General features: G+C 47.4%; 1 protein-coding gene across 1 annotated transcript; it reads right to left on the bottom strand.

Moving 5' to 3' along the window:
* Window positions 1-1,156: 1,156 nt before the first annotated feature.
* On the bottom strand, window positions 1,157-21,045 carry ROPN1L (rhophilin associated tail protein 1 like). Its single transcript, XM_045848259.1, has 5 exons — window positions 20,740-21,045; window positions 17,430-17,553; window positions 15,831-15,992; window positions 7,400-7,575; window positions 1,157-1,372 (listed from the first exon to the last, which is right to left on the bottom strand). Exons 1-5 carry the CDS (start codon window positions 20,868-20,870, stop codon window positions 1,309-1,311), a joined length of 657 nt encoding a protein of 218 aa, XP_045704215.1. The 5' UTR covers window positions 20,871-21,045; the 3' UTR covers window positions 1,157-1,308.
* Between the last annotated feature and the right edge of the window lie 829 nt (window positions 21,046-21,874).

Below are 21,874 nucleotides of genomic sequence, written 5' to 3'. Positions count from 1 at the left end.
AGAAATTGAGCTCACATGGAGGGTTATCAGTGAGCAGAGAGAGAATGGGGGGAAAAGGTACAGGGAATAAGAAGCGTAATTGGTAGGCATAAAATAGACAGGGGCAGGTTAAGAATAGTATAGGAAATGGAGAAGCCACAGAACTTATATGTACAACCCATAGACATGAACTAAGGGGTGGGGAATGCTGGAGGGTGGGGTGGTGCAGGGAAGAGAGGGATAAAGGAGAGAAAAAACAGGACAACTTAATAGCATAATCAATAAAATATACTTTAAAAAGAAAAAAAAGGGCAATCAGAAACTATTAGAAGTTTTAAGCAGGAAAAAAATTGTAAAAGCTTTTAAAAACTCTAAAAGCTACTTGTAAATTTATGAATAATCTCTATGTGTTGTCTATTTACTGGGAGGGTGACCAAAAAAAAAGTCCAGACAAATGATCATCTCAAATAAGGACATTTAGTAGTGAAATGAAAACATCCTTTAAACATCTCAGTGCAAAAAACAACTCTTTCAGATAACAGGAAAACAGTTGGGCCATGCAAAACATGGCCATTAGTTAACTTTGGGTTTTCATGAGTCTTGGAACACTGATAACATTGATTGGCATGGTGGCCAATGTGCAGAGAAACAATAAGCCAAACCATTTCCAAGCTCTCAGAAAAATTACCCAAGATGAATGTATTTCCTTACATTGAGTGTTCTACTGGTTCTAATGTTGTGTGTAAGACTGTATAAGAGGAATGCAAGTAAAGGATTTGGATGCTTACTCCTGTTCAGTGGATTGATAGTTTGTCCAGTTTGCTTCATGGCCATGGCTGCCCTTTGAGCAACACGAGTTCCTAGGTCCGCCTTTCCCAGACAAGACCTAGATTCACCGAAGATGCTCTTCCCGGCCAGTCTTAGGTGCACCCCCAGGGAGTAAAGAGCATCTTTGTCCTGCTGGTCAAGTGTCCAGTGAAGAAAAAGGACAGCCATTTTTAAACTGCCCATCCCCCTCCATACTCTGTAGCTTCCAAAGAGATGGCCTTACTCAACTAGATCATTTTACTGCTGGAAATGATTTGCCTTTAAGGTTCTTACAAGAACATAATGAAGAGCAATCATTAAATAGACCCTGCCCACCCCACCCCCCCCCCGCCCCAGATGCACTGGTCACATTCCATTACCACAAAAACTCACATAATGTATGCATGTGGTTAATGACAGGTTGTAATTGGTGCCAAGTTTTTAAAAAGCACTCTTTTGACATTAAAATGTGTTCTTCTCTGTATTAGTGCCATATCTTCTGAGTTTTCTGTTTGAGGTTTTTTAAATTTTCCTCTGTGGAATTAAGAAATCCACAAGTCCTATCATGCCATTCTTTCTAGAAGCTCTAAAATAGAAACAGATAAAGACACGTATTAGTAATTTCTCACAATACAATACTAATTTTATGAAACAATATGAGTTAGTATAATTTAAATATAATTTAAATGCAATATAATTTTAAAATTTTACCTTAAAATTATTTATGATCTCTAATCAGTAATTCTTACCTCAAAAATTAAAGCATCCTATTTTTTATTTAAAAAATTGGCATTTATTTCTAGGCAAAAAAATCAGTACTAGTCCTAACAACAGCAATCAGACAATAAAAAGAAATAAAAGGCATCCAAATTGGAAAGGAGGAAGGAAAACTTTGCAGATGTCATTGTTTGCAGATGGTATGATAGTGTACATAGAAAATCCTATAGACTCCACCAAAAAAACTACTCAACCTAATAAGTAAATTTGGCAAAACAGGAGGATACAAAATCAATATTCAGAAGGCATTTTTTGTACAACAATGAAATATCAGACACAGAAATCAGGAAAAAAAATCCCATTTGATATAGCAACAAGAAAAATAAAGGACCTCGGTTAGGAATAAACCTAACCAAGGAGGTAAAAGACCTGTACTCAGAAAACTACACAACCATGAAGAAAGAAATTAAGGAAGACACAAACAAATGGAAGCATGTATTGTGTTCATGGGTCGGAAGAATTAACATCATCAAAATGTCCATACTACCCAAAGCAATTTATAGATTCAATAAAATCTTCATTAAAATACCAATGAAATATTTCACAGATAACAAACATTTCAAAAATTTGTATGGAACCATACATGACCCCAAATAGCAACAGCAATTTTAAGAACAAAGGAGGAGGGATCACAATACCTGATATCAAACTATATTACAAGGCCACTGTAATCAAAACAGCCTGGCACTGGCATAAGAACAGATGCATAGATCAATGGAACAGGATAGAGACCTCAGAAACAAACCCATGTCTCTATGGTCAATTAATATTTGACAAAGGGGACAGAAGTATAAAATGGAATAAAAATAGCCTCTTCAACAAATGGTGTTGAGAGATCTAGAAAACTACATACAAAAAAAATGAAACTCAACCACCAACTTACATCATATACAAAAATGAACTCAAGATGGATAAAAGACCTAAATATAAGTTGTGACACCATAAAAGTCCTAGAGGAGAACACAGGCAGGAAAATCTCAGATACTCCACACAGCAATATTTTCACCAATATGTCCCCTAGAGCTAGGGACATAAAGGAAAGAAGAAACAAATGGGATCTCATCAAAATAAAAAGCTTCTGCATGGCTAAAGAAAACATCAGGAATATGAAAAGGGAACCAACCATATGGGAAAATATATTTGCCAATGATACCTCAGATAAGGGTTTGATCTCCAAAATATATAAAGAACTCACATGACTCCACTCCAGGAAGACAACCCAATTAAAAAATGGGCAAAGGACCTGAACAGACATTTGTCCAAGGAGGACATACAGACAGCCCAGAGACATATGAAAAGATGCTCAGCATCACTCAGCAGAGATGCAAATTAAAGCCACAATGAGACACCACTTCACACCAGTCAGAATGGCCATCATAACCAAATCAGCAAACAAGTGCTGATGAGGTTGTGCAGGAAAGGGAACCCTAGTACGTTGTTGGTGGGATTGCAGACTGGTGCAGCCACTGTGGAAAATAGTATGGAATTTCCTCAGAAAACTGAAAATGGAACTGCCTTTTGACCCAGCAATTCCACTGCTGGGACTATATGAATCCTGAAACACCAATCCCAAAGAACCTCTGCACCCCAATGTTCATAGCAGCACAATTTACAATAGCCAAGTGCTGGAAGCAACCTAAGTGCCCATCAGTAAATGAGTGGATCAAAAAACTGTGGTATATTTACACAATGGAATTCTAGGCAGCAGAAAGAAAGAACTCCTACCTTTTGTGACAGCATGGATGGAACTGGAAAGCATAATGCTAAGTGAAATAAGCCAGGCAGTGAAAGACAAATACCATGTGATCTCACCTTTAACAGGAACCTAATCAACAAAACAAACAAGCAAGCAAAATATAACAAGAGACATTGAAATTAAGAACAAACTGATAGTAACCAGAGGGGAGGTGGGAGGGGATAATGGGGAGAAAAGGAGGGAGGGTTGTCAGGAACATGTATAAAGGATACATGGACAAAGCCAAAGGGGAATAGGAATGAGGGTGGTGAAAAAACACAAATAAAAATTGAAAAAAAGGGAAGAAGAAAAACATTTTTCTTAATGTAATTTCATCATAGTTTTCTATCTCTTGGTGCTCCCATTGACTTGAATTTCAACCTTTTCTTTACTTAATAACGTACTAAATGGCATTTTTTTTTCTTGCCTTTACTAATCTCTCCCTTGTCTCAGTCACAGTGAAATCCTTTGCTTAAAGAGCTCCATGAAATTAAAAAGCAGCCATCTCAGGACTGTCCATGTTCGATTTTTGTGTCTTTGAGGTTTTGAGTGTTACCTGCCATGGAGATCATCCTGTTCATCTCTATTTTTGAAGATACTTATTTTTTTATTTTTGGTATTAAAAGTTTGCACTCTCATTTTAAGATGTTGAAAAATATAGAAAAGCATAAAAAAATGTTAAAGTAAGCCACAAGCCTGTTATCTGGCGATAGGCATGTTAACTTTTCAGTGTTTGTGCTCAGCTTTTATATGTGTCAGCTGAGCATAACTGAAATCAGGAGGCTTTGGTTAGAAAGGAATGACGAAGATTTTTTCAAGGGCCTTAGGGTTTGCACACCAGAAAAACATTTAGGCAATACCCAGTGCAGCAAAGAAGAAAGAGCAACTAAGAGTTCTTATGGGGAAATGTATATTCTTGAGAAGAATCAGTTCTGAATTCTTAGTCTCTGGATTGGTCTGAGATGGTAATCCTCTAAATGACTGTTGGCCTACATAATGGATTTCAGGCAGTCTAGATATGTGAACGTTCTTCCCTTAGTCCTGCGGGGGTAATCAGAGGTTTATCTGGAGGTTTCATGCATACATGTGCAGGCATTGATGTAGGACTGGCAAGTTCAAAGTTGAAGTTCCCAGGCTTGTTAAAACAGGGATAGAATTGTTTCTTCGTGCCCCAGCCTACTTGGGTGTTAGTTAACTTAGCAGCTTGACTATAGTAACTCTATTTTACTTCTTCTTCCTATTCTTCATGTCAGAAATTTATCTATAAAGAATCACCATGTAAATATTACTTTACCCCTTGCTTCTGAGCATTTTTCCATGTTACTAGCTATGCATTAAAAGTATTGAAATGTTGTTTACCTTTAAAATCAATATAAATCATACATTTGTACAAACTTAACACAGTATAGAAAGGTATAAAATGTAAATTAATCTTCTTAACCCTGAAAGATTATCACCATTAAAAATTGTTTGCCACTCTTCTGATAAAAGTGTTTCTAACTACACAAATGGGCTATTCTACTGTTCCGTATCTTGCATTTTATATTTACTGCTGTATCTTGAAGCACAACAAATCTGCCTCATTTTAACAACTTTATGGAATTCCCATGAATGGACATACCATATTTCACATGCATCCTTCTGACAAATATTTCTCACCTGTCTTTTGTTGTTGTTGTTGTTATTTCAAGTAATACTGCAATAAACTTTATTTTTTTAAATGCCAAAAAAATCAGCACTGTATTTAAAGATTTTTCTTTATTGACAACCCAGATTTTAATCACTAATTAACAAAGGTACCCTTCCATTTAAAAAGGTAGTTCAGTGAGAGTTAAAGAACTGTCTTAAGCCTATGAAGCTTTGGTACTGACAATAGAGTCTTTTGATTTTTCTATTTTTAGATATTCCTTGAACAACAGCAGACATGAGTAAACTTCTACTGTCGACATCAGTAGATACACTGTAAAAACACTGAACTATAACAATGTCAATGTGCAGTGTCAGTGGGAAAAATGAGACCTGTCTTTAGGGCTCACATTTTAAAAGTAAAAGGGGCACAGTTAGGAGTGGTTCTAAATCGTATTTTACTGTGAAAAGCAGCCATCTCCTACAGGCCCAAGGGAGTCACACTGTGGAGCAGTCTCACGTCACTGCTGAGAGAACAGCAGAGCATTGGAGAATGATGCCTGTCACCCTGGCCACTTGCCACCCTTCTCCTTAAGCCACGGCCAGGTGGAGTTCCTGTCCACAGCTCAGAAGCACCATTAACCAAGTGATGAGAGAAAATCACCAAGCGGAATTTTATGTGGGCTTACGCCTTAGGTGGAACACACCAGGCCAGGGTCCTTCTGGCAACGAGAGACTGCTGTAAACTTTCAGTGGCTTCCCGAGCCTCCCAGGCTAGGTCCTGGCAGTGCTACCCCACGGCCATGCCCCCGCCAACCCCGGGCATCTCGTCCAGCCAGGGCTCCCGGTTTTCCAGCCCAGCCAGGAGCGAGGAGGACACTGGTGGTGTCCCATGGCAGGCACGGTGGGGGAAGCTCTCTTCGAGGGCACAGACTGCCCCCCACCACTCGAGAGGAGGGAAGCGGGCTGAGGGGATGGACCCCAAGTCAGGTATGGGAGGCTGGTAGGTCTGGTGGTAGGAGGACGCCAGTCCCCATCCTGTGGCCTGTCAGTGGTGTGAAGGGCGGGCTCGGGGAGACTGGTGACATGCTGAGCAGGATGCAGATCGCCCTGGGCTCCAGGTTGGGCTGTGTCTGCTGAGGGCCTGGGGGCGGCCCCGGGAAGGCAGGAGGGGCTGCGGCACAGGTGCGGGAGAAAGAGGCCCAGGAGGGACTAAGGGAAGGGTGGCTGCAGAGAAGGAGACTGTGTGAGGCAAGATGGAGACCCAAGAGGGCAGAGTGTTGGGCCACCCAAGGGCCTGCTGGTGTCAGGAGTGACCGGGAGGGGAAGAAAGATCCGAGGAGCCACAAGGGAGTGCTTACGAAATTGGCAGATGACAGATGAGAGAAAAGACAGTGGACCATGGAGTCTGGAGGCACGGTCAGGTGCCAGGAGCCTCAGAGGGGATGTGATTTTGAAGGAGGGAGGAGAGGAAATGGCTTGGAAGGGGCAAAGACTGAGGGCTGTGGGGGTAGCCAGGGTTCTGTCGGGTAGGAAGTGAGGGAGGAGCTGGCCCAGGGCTCACTGGGGCATCCCAGATGTGGAAGGTTTGCAGGGAGTAGGAGGGGATGTGCGTCTGGGCAGTGATCGTGCACCTGCCAGGCGGGGCTCCTCAGGGGCCCACGGGGATGTACATCCTCCTAGTCCAGCCCCCATCCCTGGGCTCTCTGGTCCTCATGGCCCTGGAGCCCACCTGCTGTCTGGGGATCTATGCGTCTGGTGTCCCCAAGACTGCAGCCCCACGGGGCCCGGGGTGACCTGATCTGTGGACCGCATCCCTGGCACAGAGCAGGCACTCCGAGATCATGTGCTGGGCCAACAGCTCCTGACGGAAGGTGTGAGGCTGTGGGCACCGCCCGCAGGGCGCCTCTTCTATACAGCCACGGCCCCCAGTACTCGGGGGGAACAGGTAACCCCCACTGCCCCACCTGCCCTCCAGGCTGCTCTTCCTCTGCACACCCCTCACCAGCTAGCACAATATGGGGCACACAGTCGGCACCCCAAAAATGTTGCCAGAACAGAGGACGAGGCTGCGTCAGTGGGCCCAGCCACGCCCCCCACCTGCGGTACTCCGTTTCTGCGTTTCGTCGTTGAGAAATGAATTCTTTTCAACATGCGATGGTTTTAACCCACTTGACATACTATACTTAAGAATCAAGATAAATTTAGATAAACTTTTCTTAAAGACAGGACTAATTTTCTCCCTCTGAAGTCTGAAGAGAACAGAACCCCAGACTGCCCCGAATCCCGTGGAAAGAAAGCTGCCTCCTGCCGTAGCTTCCTTGGCACGACTTGGTGACATCTCCGTGTGAGCGCCTGTCCTTCCCATCACATCACAGCAAGATCGGCCGGGACCCAGGTGTCAGAGATAAGAGGTGGGAGAGGGGAAGACCTCTGATGGTCAATATGCCCCCCACACCCCAGAGGGCTACTTACGTGTTTTCCTTTAGAGAGTTAAGGTAGGCCTCCGTTTCCACAGCAGAGGCATCCGAGTCCAGGGACGACAGGTAACGGTAGACGTAACAGAAAGTCTCAAAGGGGATGCGTGCAGGGCCCCCCTCCTCATCTTTGGTCAGGATCTCACACACGTGCTTCATTGCACTATTCAAAGACTAGAAACCACAAATGGGGGTGGGGAGGGGTGGTAATTAATGCTTGGACTTCCCAAAACTGGCAGCAAAGACACTAGCAGAATAAATACTTGATTATATTTTACAGAAATTCTCCCAAAGTACACTATGTTCTTGATCTAAATTAAGGACCAGGTGAGTGTCTACTTGCCATAAAGAAAGAAATAAAAAGGAAAGGTTTCATCAGGGTGCAACTGGTCTGAAAAATTTTAACCCACCAATTTTATATTAAAATAGGAGTAACTTTTAAAATGGGAATATTGATCTCCTTAAAGATACACCTCCCACACCGCTGTCCATGTCCATGGGTGATGCGTGTATGTTCTTCGTCTAATCCCTTCACCTTCTTTCAACCTGTCCCATCCTCCCCCTTCCCTCTTACAGCTGCCAGTCTGTTCCTTGTTCCTGTACCTCTGGTTCTATTTTGCTCGTTAGTTTATTTTGTCCCTTAGATTCCAGCTACAAGTGAGATCATATGGTATTTGTCTTTCACTGCCTGGCTTATTTCACTTAGCATGATAGTCCCCAGGTCCAACCATGCTATCACCAAAGTTCTGGAAGAAGAAGTGCAGTATCATCATCATCATCACTATCTTCTTCAAAGTCTTCACCTTCCTCATCTGCGAGAGGACTGAGGTTCAAAAGTTGGCTGAGCTGCTGTCAGCTTTCATGATTCAGCAGCCCCTGCAGATCACAGACACCGAGATGACTCTGGGCTCCCAGAGCCCTCACATCTTTGTTTCTAAAGACGGGTCCAGGCTGGGCGCAGCGACTGCGTGAAAGGGAGAGGGAGGGACCTACTTTCATCTTGCGAGGTGCTGTTCTGTGGCTTCGTGTACATACACATTACCATTCCATAAAACAGAGTGACTGCTGTGGGGGGGGGACCGCAGGTTTTATGAACTGTAAGCTGCCGGGCTGATGACTTGATCCTCGTGGCAGTGTGAGCGATAACTGCGTAAGAGAATTTGTGATAGAAGTACTAGGATACATACCACTCCGAAAGCAGAAACAAAGACTCAATTATTTTTTAATACACCTAAGCCACTTTGATTAATGCTAGCGTCTCACAGGAAAAACTATCCACCGCCCAGTGTCCACATCTTGGCTACTTCAAAGTCAAGGAGCTAACAGTTAAGGTGCTGCCAAAGCCACAGAACAGGCTGTGAGCACCATCTTCTGGCAAAGCTGAGGGTGCAGTGTGGCTGTGTTGTGAAGAGGTTGACAGCCAGCCGTGCAGCGGTCATCGGCTGTTACAGCCCGGAGAAGACATACTGTGACTCCCAAGTCAAGGGCAAAGAGGTACTATTGGAGCACATACTTTCAGTATGTAATTGACTTTTTGGATCCTATTTATTTACCTAGCATCTGGAGGACCTTGCTAGTTACATAACAAAGGCCCCCAAAAAGGCAAACTGGTTAAGAAACACATGGGAGCATGGAGCTGGGCGTCTAGGTAAGATAAAAGAACGATGGTTGTGTTCCCTGCCAGAGTCGGAATAGTCACCGCTACGATGCCCTCTAACCGGGGCTGATGGGGAAACCCGGGGAGGGTGGCGTCTGCCCCCGAACCTCCACTGCGTGTTTCCGCTGTTCCTCACGAGGGCCAAGAGTCAATGCCTCGGCAACAAAATAATGCCAGCCTTAGGCAGGACTAAAAAGTCTCTGACGTTTGCCACGGGTATTCAAAACCCACTTATTTGCATGGTTTCTCCCATTTGGAACATCTGTTAATATCTCCCCTGTGTTCAGTGCCCAAAGCTTCTCCATATTTAATCATATCCAAGGTGGTTCTAAAAATAATGTTAAAGCCAATCACAATGAATTTTACATCACTGAAAAACTTATGATGCTATGCTACATATGGTTCTATGTATTTTGATTAGTAAATTCATAGAGCTGATTACATAAAGATACACCTCCTAAGCCGATGCAGAACCCTTTGGCCCCACAACATACCTAGGGACAAAGCACACTGTTACCAATTAGAGGGGCCACCTGTGAAGGGTGGGGGCTGGCAGGGTCCTGCTGACACCCACCTGCCCATTGGACTCTGTGCAGGGCCTGCCTGCCCTTGCTCTGGGCCTTGCCTCGGTTCTGGAGAGCACCCTGCCTGCCTCCCCTGCGCACTGGGCACCTCACTCATGCTCTGTCCCTCTGCCTGCACCACGCACCCTCACCCCAGCGTGGGCGACATCCTCGACTTGCAGCCCAGGTGCCCATCTTCAGGGAAGCCTTCCACCCCACACCACTAAACCTCCAGAGCACATGACCCATCCCAGCCTCCCCTTCAAGCCACTCAAGCCATGAAGGCATGAGGGGACACATTCGGGGTGGGGGAGCCATCGCCTGTGTCAAAGACAGTGTCATGCTTCCAGGAATTTTGTGAGATGGTTGGCCATCTGTGGGCAGGTTGCAATCAGCTGCGGTGGGAGCAGTTCTGCCACATCCGTGGGCAAGCACTACAGAGGAGGGCCTTCCTCCCAGGGCAAAGCCACGGCTGTAGGGAAAATCCCGGTACCTGCCTGCCTGCCTGTATCAGTGCTGGTGTGGGGAGAGCGCTCTCACCCCCTCTGGGACATGCAAATGGCTGAAGCCAGGCCCTTCCTTCCTTCCTTCCTTCCTCCTTCCTTTCTTCCATCCCTCCATTTCTTTCTGTCTTTCTTTCTTTTTTAAACAACACCCTTTTTTTTTGTTATGTGGCAGTTTCTGGGGGTCGGGAGTCTGGACACAACTTAGCTGGTCCCCTCGTCAGGCTCAGTGCAGGTGTGAGCCCGGGCTTGGTTTCCACGCAGAGGCTCTGTTGCTGAGGGAACCAGTGGCAGCCTCACCCTGGCAGTTGGCAGAACTCATTTCCTTGTTGCTGTACGCTCGTCTTGCTGAGACTGGCTGGTGGCTGCCCTCAGCTCCAACAAGCCTCCCGCGGGTCCCGGACATGTGACCCTCTCACAACGTGGCCGCTTGTTTCCCCAGTGCTCCAGGAGCTCCACCAGGTCCTCCCAGTGCATTTGTAAGAGGCAGCGGGAAAGAAGGAAGGTTCTTGCACAGGATGAAGCGTCTGAGAGCTTGACAGGGCACCCCCCTTCCTCCTCACAGTAACCCTGTAAGGAGAGGACAGTGGGGCCCAGAGAAGCAGAGTTACTTGCTCAAGGTAAACCAGCCAGGAGCAGAGGCAGGCACTGCTGAGAAGCACCACACTCCCCTGTGCAAATAGCTGCTCGGCTGGCTCAGGGAGGGAAGGGTGGGGCAGACACTCGGCCACATTCCCAGGATTCCAGGCATTGGGCTGCAGGGGGTGAAGGCTGGGCAGAACAGACTCCGCCCATCACTGACAGCTGGGACTCAGGGCAGGGCGGAACACCGGGTGGAGAGCAGTCCCGGGCGATGCTCCAGTGGGAGGGCCACTTGTCCGCGGCACTTCCATAAGGAACGGTGAAGCCGTCCTCTACAAGGCTGTGCTGGAGAGAGGACTTGCTGAAATTGAAGCTGTGTGTTTTACAATATGTGTTTCTTGCCTGAAACTTTGCCAAGGCGTGTTATTACGTTGGACTTTACTTTTGCATCTGACACCAGTGGCAGGGGGCCGGCGAGCAGCAGGCAGACGAGGTCTGTGTGACGGGAGGTTCCCCCACTCTGGAGGAGGAGGTATTTAAGGAAAGAAACCCATCCAAACATCTTGGCATCCCTGCCTTCCGCAAAGGCACGATGGCATTACTGGTGCTAACATTTCTGACAGTAAGATTTGCAGTAATTTTTACATCCAAGAGAGATCATAAAGCAACTTGCTTGGTTTTGCACTGAGAGTTGTTTCCTATAAACAGACTTCTGACTCCAGAGGGCGGTGGGCAGTCAGGCTTCTTGCTCACAGCCTCGGCAGGCGGCCGGCCTCTGACTTCCTGCGGTTCCCTGTCAGGGACCTAAGCCCTCCCGGGGACGGGGTGACTGACCCACGCGCTTTGTTCTTGGCCAAGCGCTCTCGCCTGCCCAAGCCACCATCTGAAACTGAAGTGCAGGCGTGTGAGAAACACGGGCCCGGCGGCGTCTGTGGTTCCTGAGCCTCTTCCACGTGCAGGTCTATGGAATTCTTCAATTTCAGAGCTTTAGTTGCCGTCAGGATGACGCACAGAACCCCCTCACCCAACCCTACGAAGTGCCCCTTTTAGCGAGCATGGAAATAAAGATGAGAACAATGTCTCGACCGACCCCTTTAGACAAACTAAGAACAAAGAAGGTCTTGCTCCTGAGGTGCGGCCTGACTGCGCTCAGGAGGCCGACAGATTTAATGTCAAAGTGTGGTCTCAACCCCAACTCTCATTTTTAGAAAGCCTGTGAGCCTCTTCATTTCATTTTCTTACCCTCACAGGACGTCTCGTTGAAGACGCTGTCCTGGGGCTTGTGGCAGGTGAGGGTGGGAGACCCACATTCTCCGAGGGGCTGGGACATGGCCCCAGAGTGAAGCCAATCTGCTCAGGCCGGACACTGCCCTTGGCACTGGCCAGGAAAGGGATGGAGGGACCAGCACGTGCAGCGTCCACCATCGTGCGTGGACTGGGTGGGAGCACAGTGACAGCACCAGTGGAAAGCCTACCCCAGCTCTCCTCTTCCCCACAGAGAGAGAGACTTGGGCCCGCCAATGGGCTGATTGGTACCGGGGACAGGCGAGCCCAGAAACGCCAGAGCGGCCCCTTCCTCTCTGTCACCACACAGGTCTGGGCGGCGGCCCTCACTTACGGAGGGCAGAAGGCGGCTGTCCCCGGAACAGGCTTCGGAGGCGACCGGGCACACTGAGCAGAAGGCAGTGGGAAGTAAGCGAGGATGCCCCCTCCACCCCGGGGCAGGTGCCACCAGCGATGTTCTTAGCATTAAAGTGGTGGATGAAAATTTTTGGTTTTGTTTTGTTTTAAGCATGGGGATCATTTTCAGAGCATCAGAAAATTGTGAGCCAAGCCCCCCATTCCCTACACACACTGACTGAGGAAGCCACGATCACATGACAGGGCCACTGATGGTGCTGCAGGAATGTAAAGACGCAGGTCACAACATACAGGCGTGATCCTTTCACCAGGTAAGCACACGAGGCACTGGGCGGGAGGGCGGGAAGCACCACCACACCCGACCTGCCTGGGGCAGCCCGTGGGGCCGCTGGCCCCGCCTGCAGCTTTCAACACAATGGCCAGAGCAGAGCTCAGCGCTCGGAGAGGTAACAGGGTGTCAGCTCCGGGGGGCCCAGGGGTGTGGGCCTCTCAGGTTCACTCTGTAATCCTCAGCAGGCAGAGCAGGGCGCAGCACAGACCAGTGCCCCACACAGGGCTGTGACGGCATGGGGAGGTGGGTTCCAGTCTCTATATAAACCCTAAACTTGGTTTATCTGACTAGAGTGATTTTTAAGAGAAACTCTGGAGCACGGAGAAAGGATCTGCCACAAGCCAGGCAGATGACGAGGCGGCGGCAGCAGGATCAGCGTCCACCGTGGACGCACAGAGACTAGGTCCCAATTTCACAGAAACCCTAGATGAAACAAGAAGCAGCGGTCCATTCTCAATTACTCCTCTTCATCTTGCTTCACTTCTTCATTTCCTCCTTTTTGAAGGTCTTTTTTTTTTTTAAGCATAAAGATAAATGTTAAGATGCCAAACTACACCATGAACCATCCTCTGGAAGTCACAGCTTCAAGTCAGTGCACTTCCAAGCTGCCCTGCCAACATAGGTATACAGTGGCATCAATAAGGGGAATCCCTGCCTCTGCATCCGAGCCTGCTTCCGGGGGCCTCCCCACCCCTGCCACCAACGGCTGTTTGAGCTCATTTCTGCACTGTGCAGGGCAGGGCAGGTCCAGGCGAGCCAGTACCCCCCCCCCCCCGCCCACCCCCAAGTCTTTCACACTTGAACTTCATCCCTGACGGCAGGCAGGGGCCATGACTTTCCACACCAGGAAGGGACTGTAGGGGAGAGGTAGGACAAGGGCCGACAGTGAACCCAGCCACGGTAAGGGCTTGGTTAGGGGACAGAGCTGGACCCACATCACCTGCTACAGGAAGAAGAGAGGCCTGCTGCTGTTTCCCACCCCCTCCCCCAGGATGCAGTGTAGAAGGTGAAGCTCCATCCTTGACAAGGTATCTCCATCTAGTGCCACGCACTGCACATGGATAAGAGACCCAATCTGCCAAACCAGATCCCTTGCGGTTTTAAGTCTGGGGCTTCATTTTCACAATTAGGGAGATAGACATTACAAAGATGGATCCTAAAATATGAAATATTCTGCTTTCTCATCAAAACTAAGAGGCACAAACCCATAAACATTAATTCATATGTTTGAGACTAATTTTATATTACTAAAATCTTGCTTTCACAGAGTTCCAGAGAAACTAAGCAACATGAAATTTTTAAATACTTAAATGTACTTGTCCTATAACACCCCACTGAGATCCCACTCCCCCGGTGACCCCGATGCTGTCTTTCCTACTTGTCAGCCAGCATTCAGCCCTCGGCACAATGAGCCCAGGGCTGACCACCCTCTCTGTGGCTGACCGGGGACACTGCCTCTGGGCAGTCACACAGCAAAACTGAGCAACATTACACAGCCACCAGCCCGACCCCTGACCTGACGGGGCTTTCAGGGTTTCTCAGCTGGAGCCATTAATAGGCAGTGAATTGCAGCGTGTCCCCACAGAAGGTATTACATGGCAGAGGAGGTGATCTACACCCATCTGTAATGACCCATCTGGATAACTGTAGAAATCCAACTGGGAATGAAAAAGTCCCAGAAGATTACTACAGCACAATTATCTTTTCATAACTATAAACAGAACTACAATAAGGTATTTCTCGGGGTATGTACGAGATCTGTCTGGAAACTATCTAGCCATGCACTATGAAAAATAGAAACATTAATTGAAGAAACATTGTACAATGATGCCTCAGTCCCCTTCAAAGTAGGCGCTTTGGGAACTTGCACAGTTCTCCCAATCGTCACCAGCTGCCCCATCGTATTTCCCTAAGTCTCATCGATGCTCTGAAATCTCTTGCCTTTCAAAGGTGGTTTTTGTTTGGGGAAAAGCCAGAAGTCATGGGGCACCAAATCTGGGCTGTAGTGGGGCTGAGTCACCTCAGTGATTGGATGTTTCACCAAAAAACTCTGCACAAGACGTGATGCATGAACGGGCACGGTGTAGTGATGAAGCTGCCGACCCCCAGCTGCCCAGAGCTGCAGCCTCGTACATCATCCGACCAGGTTCCACAGAGGAATGTTCAAGCTTAACACAAAATCTGATGCAGATTTATTGTTCTACTCGCACAATCGTTTTGAATGCGACAGCCACACAGTACACATGCTCACTTGATGACATCTAGCGCCCCCACCGACTAGAAAGTGAAGTCATCATTATTCACAATGCACATTCCAGTCCACTCTCCTTGGCTACAGGTTATATCAGTGTCGCACAAACTGTTGTTATATTAACAGTGGCTGGACTTCTTCTGGACAGACCTCGTATATGTGATAAAGGGGAGTGTGACAGGCAGGAGAGCCTGCCTTTGCGGGGGGGTGGGTTACTGTCAGCGCCAGTGATCATGTCAAGTGGTATTCCGTAAAGGAATTTTTAAAAATTAAAACTGAATCAAAGAGGCTCATGCATGGACCCATGATGAGTGTGAACCAGGAAGTGACTGACCTCCTAGGCTCACAAACCCCTCACCTCGGAAACAGTAGGGTCATCTGGGTCTTCACTCCTAAGTCCTTGGGTCATACTCTACCATCAGCAGAGCTGTACTGTACCTGTTAGTTACTAATAATAGATTTTAACTGAAGTATAAAATAATTCTGTGCTTCTCTCCACAGATTAGGAGAACAGGTGTTATCTTTGCCAAATGATGTGTAGTTTAATAGAAAGTCATTGATGCATTTTTTTCTAGAACCTAAATACAGTTTAACAGCACCCATATATTTTATCTACTGCTGACATCTTTCGGTGCGTTGGGAACAAGGTGCTAACCAACTGAGCTACCTGGCCAGGGCTACTGTTAACATCTTTTAAATTGAGATATTCATAAGTATTCAACTTCTGTAGATTAAAATAACCATAATCCTGAAAATACATTAGGTATCTGAAAAACATTGCTTTTCTGAGACAAAGTCACTAAAGTAATGTGATTGCTTCAGTCACTGAAACACCTAAGTTATTTTTCAGGCAGGCCTACAATTACACAGAATTATCAATACGCTATTTCTGGGTACATACCCCACCAAGCATGCTACATCCAAGTGCTAAAAACTTCATCCATTCAATCTTGTGTTCACAAGGATCCAACTGCAGGATAGCTCTGAATTTTTCGACTGGCAGGCACAAATTTTTCCATTTCTGCTCAAGGTCAGCTAATTCCACATATTGCTTGTGGCTACACTGTTTAGAAAACACAGTATAGTTTATATAAGCTTTAAACTCCACAAAATAATATGATGCTGTGAATACTTGAACATACCCCAACTGGCCAACCCCACGCAGGGACCGGGGAACTCGGAATTCACGACCCAGTTAGCCCTGGGGAGGGAAGGGGGGGTGCGTGCAGCGGGGGAGACGCACGTGCGGGGAGGGGACAGCGAGCTCGGCGACACCTCACTTCTCAAGCAAGGACCGTGAGGCAAACGTGGCCCAGCACTGTAACCTCATAAACCGGGCGCGCTGATACTGGGTGCATGATTCTCAGTCTACCCGAAATACTTCACGATAAAAATGAACTTCGATAAATAAAAACACTTAAAATCCACCCCCAAAATCATGGCAACAGTTACAGGGGAGAAATCTTGAGACTGAAAATAAACTTATACCTCCTGCTATTTTAAAACATGGGTCGCTTTAGTGACCTGCTAGTACTGCTCTGCGTGTAAAGCCTTGGGCAATACTGGCATGTCTTTTCCCAAGCTACCCCCTTTCAATGGCTATTCATTTCCCCTTACCTCAAAATCTAAAATGAGCACTATGCTGTCTGTACACCTGAAACTAACATAATATTGTATGTCAACTGTAATTTAAAAATAAAAAATTATCTTTAAAAATGTGTAATGGGGACCAGTCACTTTAAAAATCAAGTTTCTACCCTTAGTGTTGTTTTTAGCAACAGGACCCAAGGAGGACACTGTTGTATTCAGTGCCTCTCTCTAGCTGAAAGAACCCAAAATATTTGCTCAGGCTTAGATCGTAAAAAAGTGAAGTGTAATTTCTTTTAAATACCAGATTAAGATGCTTAGATGCTACAAGACTGAAATAAAAGTCTAAAAATGTAGAACGCAGAGCCCCAAAGCTGGCCGAGTTCTCCTGAACTGGTTCCTTTAAAAGCCAGCAGGTGGGCAGGGAGGAGACTCACTCGGGGCTGCCAGGGCGGGGCCAGGCCCAGGCTGTCTGGAGGGCTGGACACCAGCCCTCCCCCCAACCCCCTCCCCCAAACCCCTCCCCAGGACAGCCGTCCTCCACTCCATCACTTCAGCACACACACAGCTTCCATGCACACACCTTCCCAATGTGGCTCCCATGTCTCAAATGTCATATTTTCACATTTTTAGACTTTTATTTCAGTCTTGTAGCATCTAAGCATCTTAATCTGGTATTTAAAAGAAATTACACTTCACTTTTTTACGATCTAAGCCTGAGCAAATATTTTGGGTTCTTTCAGCTAGAGAGAGGCACTGAATACAACAGCGTCCTCCTCAAGTGAAACTCCAAGGGTTCTGGCGGGGAAAGCACCGTGCAAGGATGCCGGCGGTGGTGGCTTCCGCCAGGCACTGGCGGACGGCAGGGCTTTTGCTCAAGTTAAGCTGGCTGGTACTACAAACCCTCTGATACCTGCTTGTGCAAAACTTTCAGCAGCCCTTGAGTCAGGCCGGTGTCTGTTTTCTGAGTGGCCACGGGCATTTCAATTCTGTCCTTTACAGGAAGTGGATCTCCTCTTGACAAAGCTGAAAAATACCTAACAAACAACAGAGATCTCTGAAGACCCAGCAATACACAAAAAGCATATCAGTTAACAATTCGTGCACTTTCTTAAACGAACACTGCGCCCAACAGTGATCGGGGAGTAAAGCGCTGGAGTCTGAAGGCGCAGGTCGGTCCCTACTCCTCCACTCAGCTCCCCTACTGCCCGCCCCCTCCGCTGCCTGTCTCTCTGTCTGCAAGCCCAGGACAGCGACAGTGCCTTCTGGGCCTTGCCATTTTTCCAGGGGCTGGAGGGCAGCCTTCGCTGCCCATTCGACTCTAAGGCACGCAGGTCGGGGACGCCCTCGATCTGCGCCACCGGGAAGGGTTGCGTCACTGTGCTAAGGCAGAGGCTGCCCCTCCCCTCCCTTCCACTCTTCCTGCCTGGTTTGTTCTTTTGTTTATTTTTCTAGTATTTTTCCCTTAACTGCTCCTTTCTGGACCCCAAATATTGCTGCTTATATGGGTGACAAGAAAGGACACAGAAATGTTTGGGGCAACAAGTGAAGAGAGGACACACACCCAGCCTCTGGCTGGGGGGAGGGAGGCGGAGGAGGGCCAGGCGGGTTCTTCTGCAAAACTCACTTCCCTTCGGGCCAGCGTGCTGGAGGTGGCCGCAGGTGATAGTTTAAAAGATATGAATAATTAGAAACATCTCTGCATATGTAATAAAACGTAGATAAGAAGACAGTTGATAGGCTAAAACAAATTTTATATTCTCCCCTTTCTCTCCACCCCTCAGATTCAACTTTGCTTTCACGCTTTTAAGACAACTCCAGTCATCTCCCGTTTGTTTAATGGTTTGAGGGAGAATCAAAACAAGGCAGCGGAGAGTCGGACAAATGCGGACCTTGAGACCTAAGGTGCCAGGCTGACGGAGGGGTGTTTAGCTTTGTTCCTAATTAGGGTTTTCGCCTGCCTCACGGACTTTATTCTTCACAGCCTACCAAATCCGACCCGAGCTGGATGGAGCCTGCAGAACAGTGGTTCTCAGCAGGGGGCGATCTGGGTCCTCCCCCTTCCTGAGAAGGCGCTGACAGTTCCCAGGGATATTTTGGTTGTCGCCACAGGTGGTGGATGGTGTTACCGCCATCTAGTGGGTACACACTAGGATGCTGCTAAGGATCCTATACCCCCACCTCTCTCTAACCCTCAAAATGGTCCCCACCATAGTGTCAAGTGAGCCAAGACTGGGAAAGCCTGCATTAGTGACAAGACCAGCCTGTGTTACGCTCTGCTAGTTCCCCGGAGGCATGTGTGAGCGAAAGTAGCCTTTTAGCGCTCAACCAATTCTGGCTTCCATCCTACTGCGTGATGCACAATTGCTCGATGACACAATAAGGCACAGCCAACTCACTGTGACATCACAGCAAAGTACACAGGCTGGGGGGCAAGGCTGTATGTCCTACCTTTGCCGCTGGTAAATCCCATTTGAAAAGAATGCTAACCTGAACGTGCACTTGAGTCCTCCACAGCAGTTACTTCCATATGCACCCTGGTTTCCTGCTCTCTTTTTATTTTTTATTTTGTTCTTTTCGACACAGGCCCTTTGTTCACATGCTGTGTCCTCATCTTGGAATACCAATCTCTGCCTACGAAATCTTTCAAAGACCAATTCACCTTCTTCTGAACAACATTCTAACAGATTCTGTGCTGGGACACCTCCGAGTCCACTACACACACATTGCTTAATGAGTGATGCTCGTCTTTTCTCCTAAATTCTGAACTTAGTTCCATGGAACATTCAGAAAGTTCTCAATTAAGTCTTTTAAAGGGAAGCTTAAAGTATTAGTTGTCTCTAAAGCATTACCAAATATAATTTAATGTTCCAAGAAAGTTATTAAACCTTAGAATGTTGTAGAGTACCAATAAATCTTATGAGTCCCAACTATCTTTTATTTAGGCCATGATTTTTCTGGGCAAAAACCTTTGGAGAATATTTCAGAAGCAATTGACAGAAGTGTTTGTCAGAAAGCAAAGCACCAGGTACACAAGCAGGAGCCTCGTGTGGGAGGTTCAGTGAGGGCCCCAGAGACATCCATGTCCTAATCATGGAAACTGTGGGTCTTATTTTGCATGGTAAAAGGAACTTTGCCTGTTATGTAAGGATTTGGAGGTGGAAAAATTACACTGGGTAAGCTGGATGGGTCCTAAATGCAATTGCCAGTGTCCTTAGAAGAGGCAGACTTGAAGATGCCATACTGCTGGCTTTAAAGACAGAAGAAGAGGGCATGAGCCAAGAATCCAAGGAATGAAACTCTAGAAGCTGGGGAATCCCAAAGATGGACTCTCCCTCCAACCTCCAGACAGAGCAAGGCCTTGCCAACATCTTGACTTTAGCCTGGTGAAACTGATTTTGGACTTTGAGCCACCAGAACTTTAAGAGAATAAATGTGTAGTTTTAAACCATCAAATTCTGTGCACTAGTCATAGGAAACTAATTCACCTTGGTTATATAGTTTAGAGGTCAGCAAAATTTGATATGCTAGTTACTAAAACATTTTGGTTGCTTTTATACTGATTCTTATGAGCATAAAATTGAGCTTCTAAATTTGTTGAAAAAGGGTAAAGAGTTTTCCTGTAAAATCAAAAGGGTTTATTTTAATGGTTCTAAGGTCTGTTGACTTGTAACTTTAAAATTAGGAATGACTGTTTCTGGAAATAGAAAGCTTGCCACAAAAACTTTTGAAAGCTCAGTTGCTGTCAACTAAGCTGGACAGAGTTGAGCCTTATGACAGCCTTGGGCTGAGAACCCCAACAGGACTTCGGTCGTTCCGAGTCAGCCAGTACCTAGCCCTGGGAGGATACCCTGAGGAGGAGGAACATGGCCACAAGATTCCCTCTGTCTGTAATTGTGTTACCACAATGAAGAAACTTTATACCCCAAGCAAATGCTTTCTAAATTTTACTCTATCTGCGTAAACATCACTCTCCAACAACAGAACTGTTATTACTCTGTAGATAAGTGAGCATTGTGCAGTAATTTCTAGTCCCATAGTCAATAAACCACGATGCTTCCTAGATAGATACTTAGGTGTAGGTAGCACCGATGCTAAAGTGAAGTCTTGCCGATACTCTAAGCGTTCTGGGAGTGGGACCACCGCTCCAGAAAGGAGGATTCACTAGCTCGCCTAGGCACGCGGACCGCGGGCTTTCTCAGGCACTGGTCCGGGGTACTTACCCCGCGGACCACTGCAGCACGTCCGCGGGCTGGGTGCGAATCGCTGCCTTGGTAAATTGCTTCAGGATGTCGGGTAGTTCCGGGGGAATGTGGATCTGCTGAGCGCAGAACATGGTGTCGGGAAGCGGCATCGCTCTCCAAAGATCAGGATCAGGTTGGAAAGATGAAGGTGTGCTGCGCCGGAGGAAAGGCGGAGAGTTGCCCGTCTGCCCTCCCCCAGGTTTGGACCCTGGCCAGGGTAGGTAGTTTGGGGCGGGACCGGAGTCCGTAATCTGGGTCCGGGCCGGGGTCTGGGATTTGGGATTCGCAGAGAGGCCGGTTTCGAAGGGCCAGGACCGCGGGGATCCTACCCGCTCTTTCTCAGGCTCCTCGAAAAATGAGGGCCAACCGCCCCCTCTAGCGGCCAAGACCCAGCTGCACCGGACCGCAGGCCGGCGCTATTGTTGCGCAGCAGTAACCAGGCAACCGGGACGCGCGCGCGGCCCCGCCCGCTAACGCTGCGCACGCGCACACGCCTCTGGCTGGAGGTGGGTTGTTGCCTGTGGGTTGTCCAGGAGGCAATGCGCGTGCGCAGCCTGGTTTCGGCTCCACTGCAAGAGCTGATCGTTCCGTTTAGGAGAGGAGAGCCTGCTAATCGCTTTCCCGCTGCCGACAGTGAGAAGCGAATTCACAAAGGCCACCTCCACCCCCCTTGCTCTAGCAACTGGAAACTTAAGGACGGGGTGACTCGGTTTCTCCTTTTTTGGAAACCGTTAAAGTTACGAGGGGTGATCCGTGCAGTCAGCGTGAGCCTCCCTGAAGGAATCTGGCCCTTGCCTTTCTCAACTGCCTCGTTCATCCTGCACGGGCCCCTGGCAGCTTGTCCAAACGACGTGGAAGTGTCGGCGCCTTGAAGCGCTTGCTGTTCTTGTTGCCCCGTTGTTTCCCCTTAGTAAGCTCATTCTTCAGATCTCAGTTTATTAGTTACTGAAGAGTTTAGACAGTGGGTAGTTTCCAGCCAAAAGATTCTGTTTAACTTGGTTTCCCAAAGTAGGGTGGTTGAGCCACTCTGGGTGTAGGAGAAAATAAGCCACCTCTGATTGAACCACTTTAAGTGGAAGGATAGAAGAAATTGTTCGGTCCTGGCGGGTGCTGA

Source organism: Phyllostomus hastatus, unplaced genomic scaffold (genome assembly GCF_019186645.2).
Source record: "Phyllostomus hastatus isolate PE091 unplaced genomic scaffold, TTU_PhHast_1.1 phas_contig_58, whole genome shotgun sequence".
In the NCBI taxonomy this organism is placed as follows: Eukaryota; Metazoa; Chordata; class Mammalia; order Chiroptera; family Phyllostomidae; genus Phyllostomus; species Phyllostomus hastatus.
This window is presented reverse-complemented; position numbering and strand designations above follow the sequence as displayed.

What these genes read in the sequence shown, in the direction of transcription:
- ROPN1L (XM_045848259.1), bottom strand. Translation starts at nt 20,870, where the DNA reads ATGCCGCTTCCCGACACCATGTTCTGCGCTCAGCAGATCCACATTCCC. An exon ending in GTGCTGCAGTGGTCCGCGGG is followed by an intron (nt 17,554 to 20,739) that starts GTAAGTACCCCG and finishes GTTGTTTGTTAG; the next exon opens with GTATTTTTCAGCTTTGTCAA. An exon ending in GATGTAGCATGCTTGGTGGG is followed by an intron (nt 7,576 to 15,830) that starts GTATGTACCCAG and finishes TGTGGTTTCTAG; the next exon opens with TCTTTGAATAGTGCAATGAA.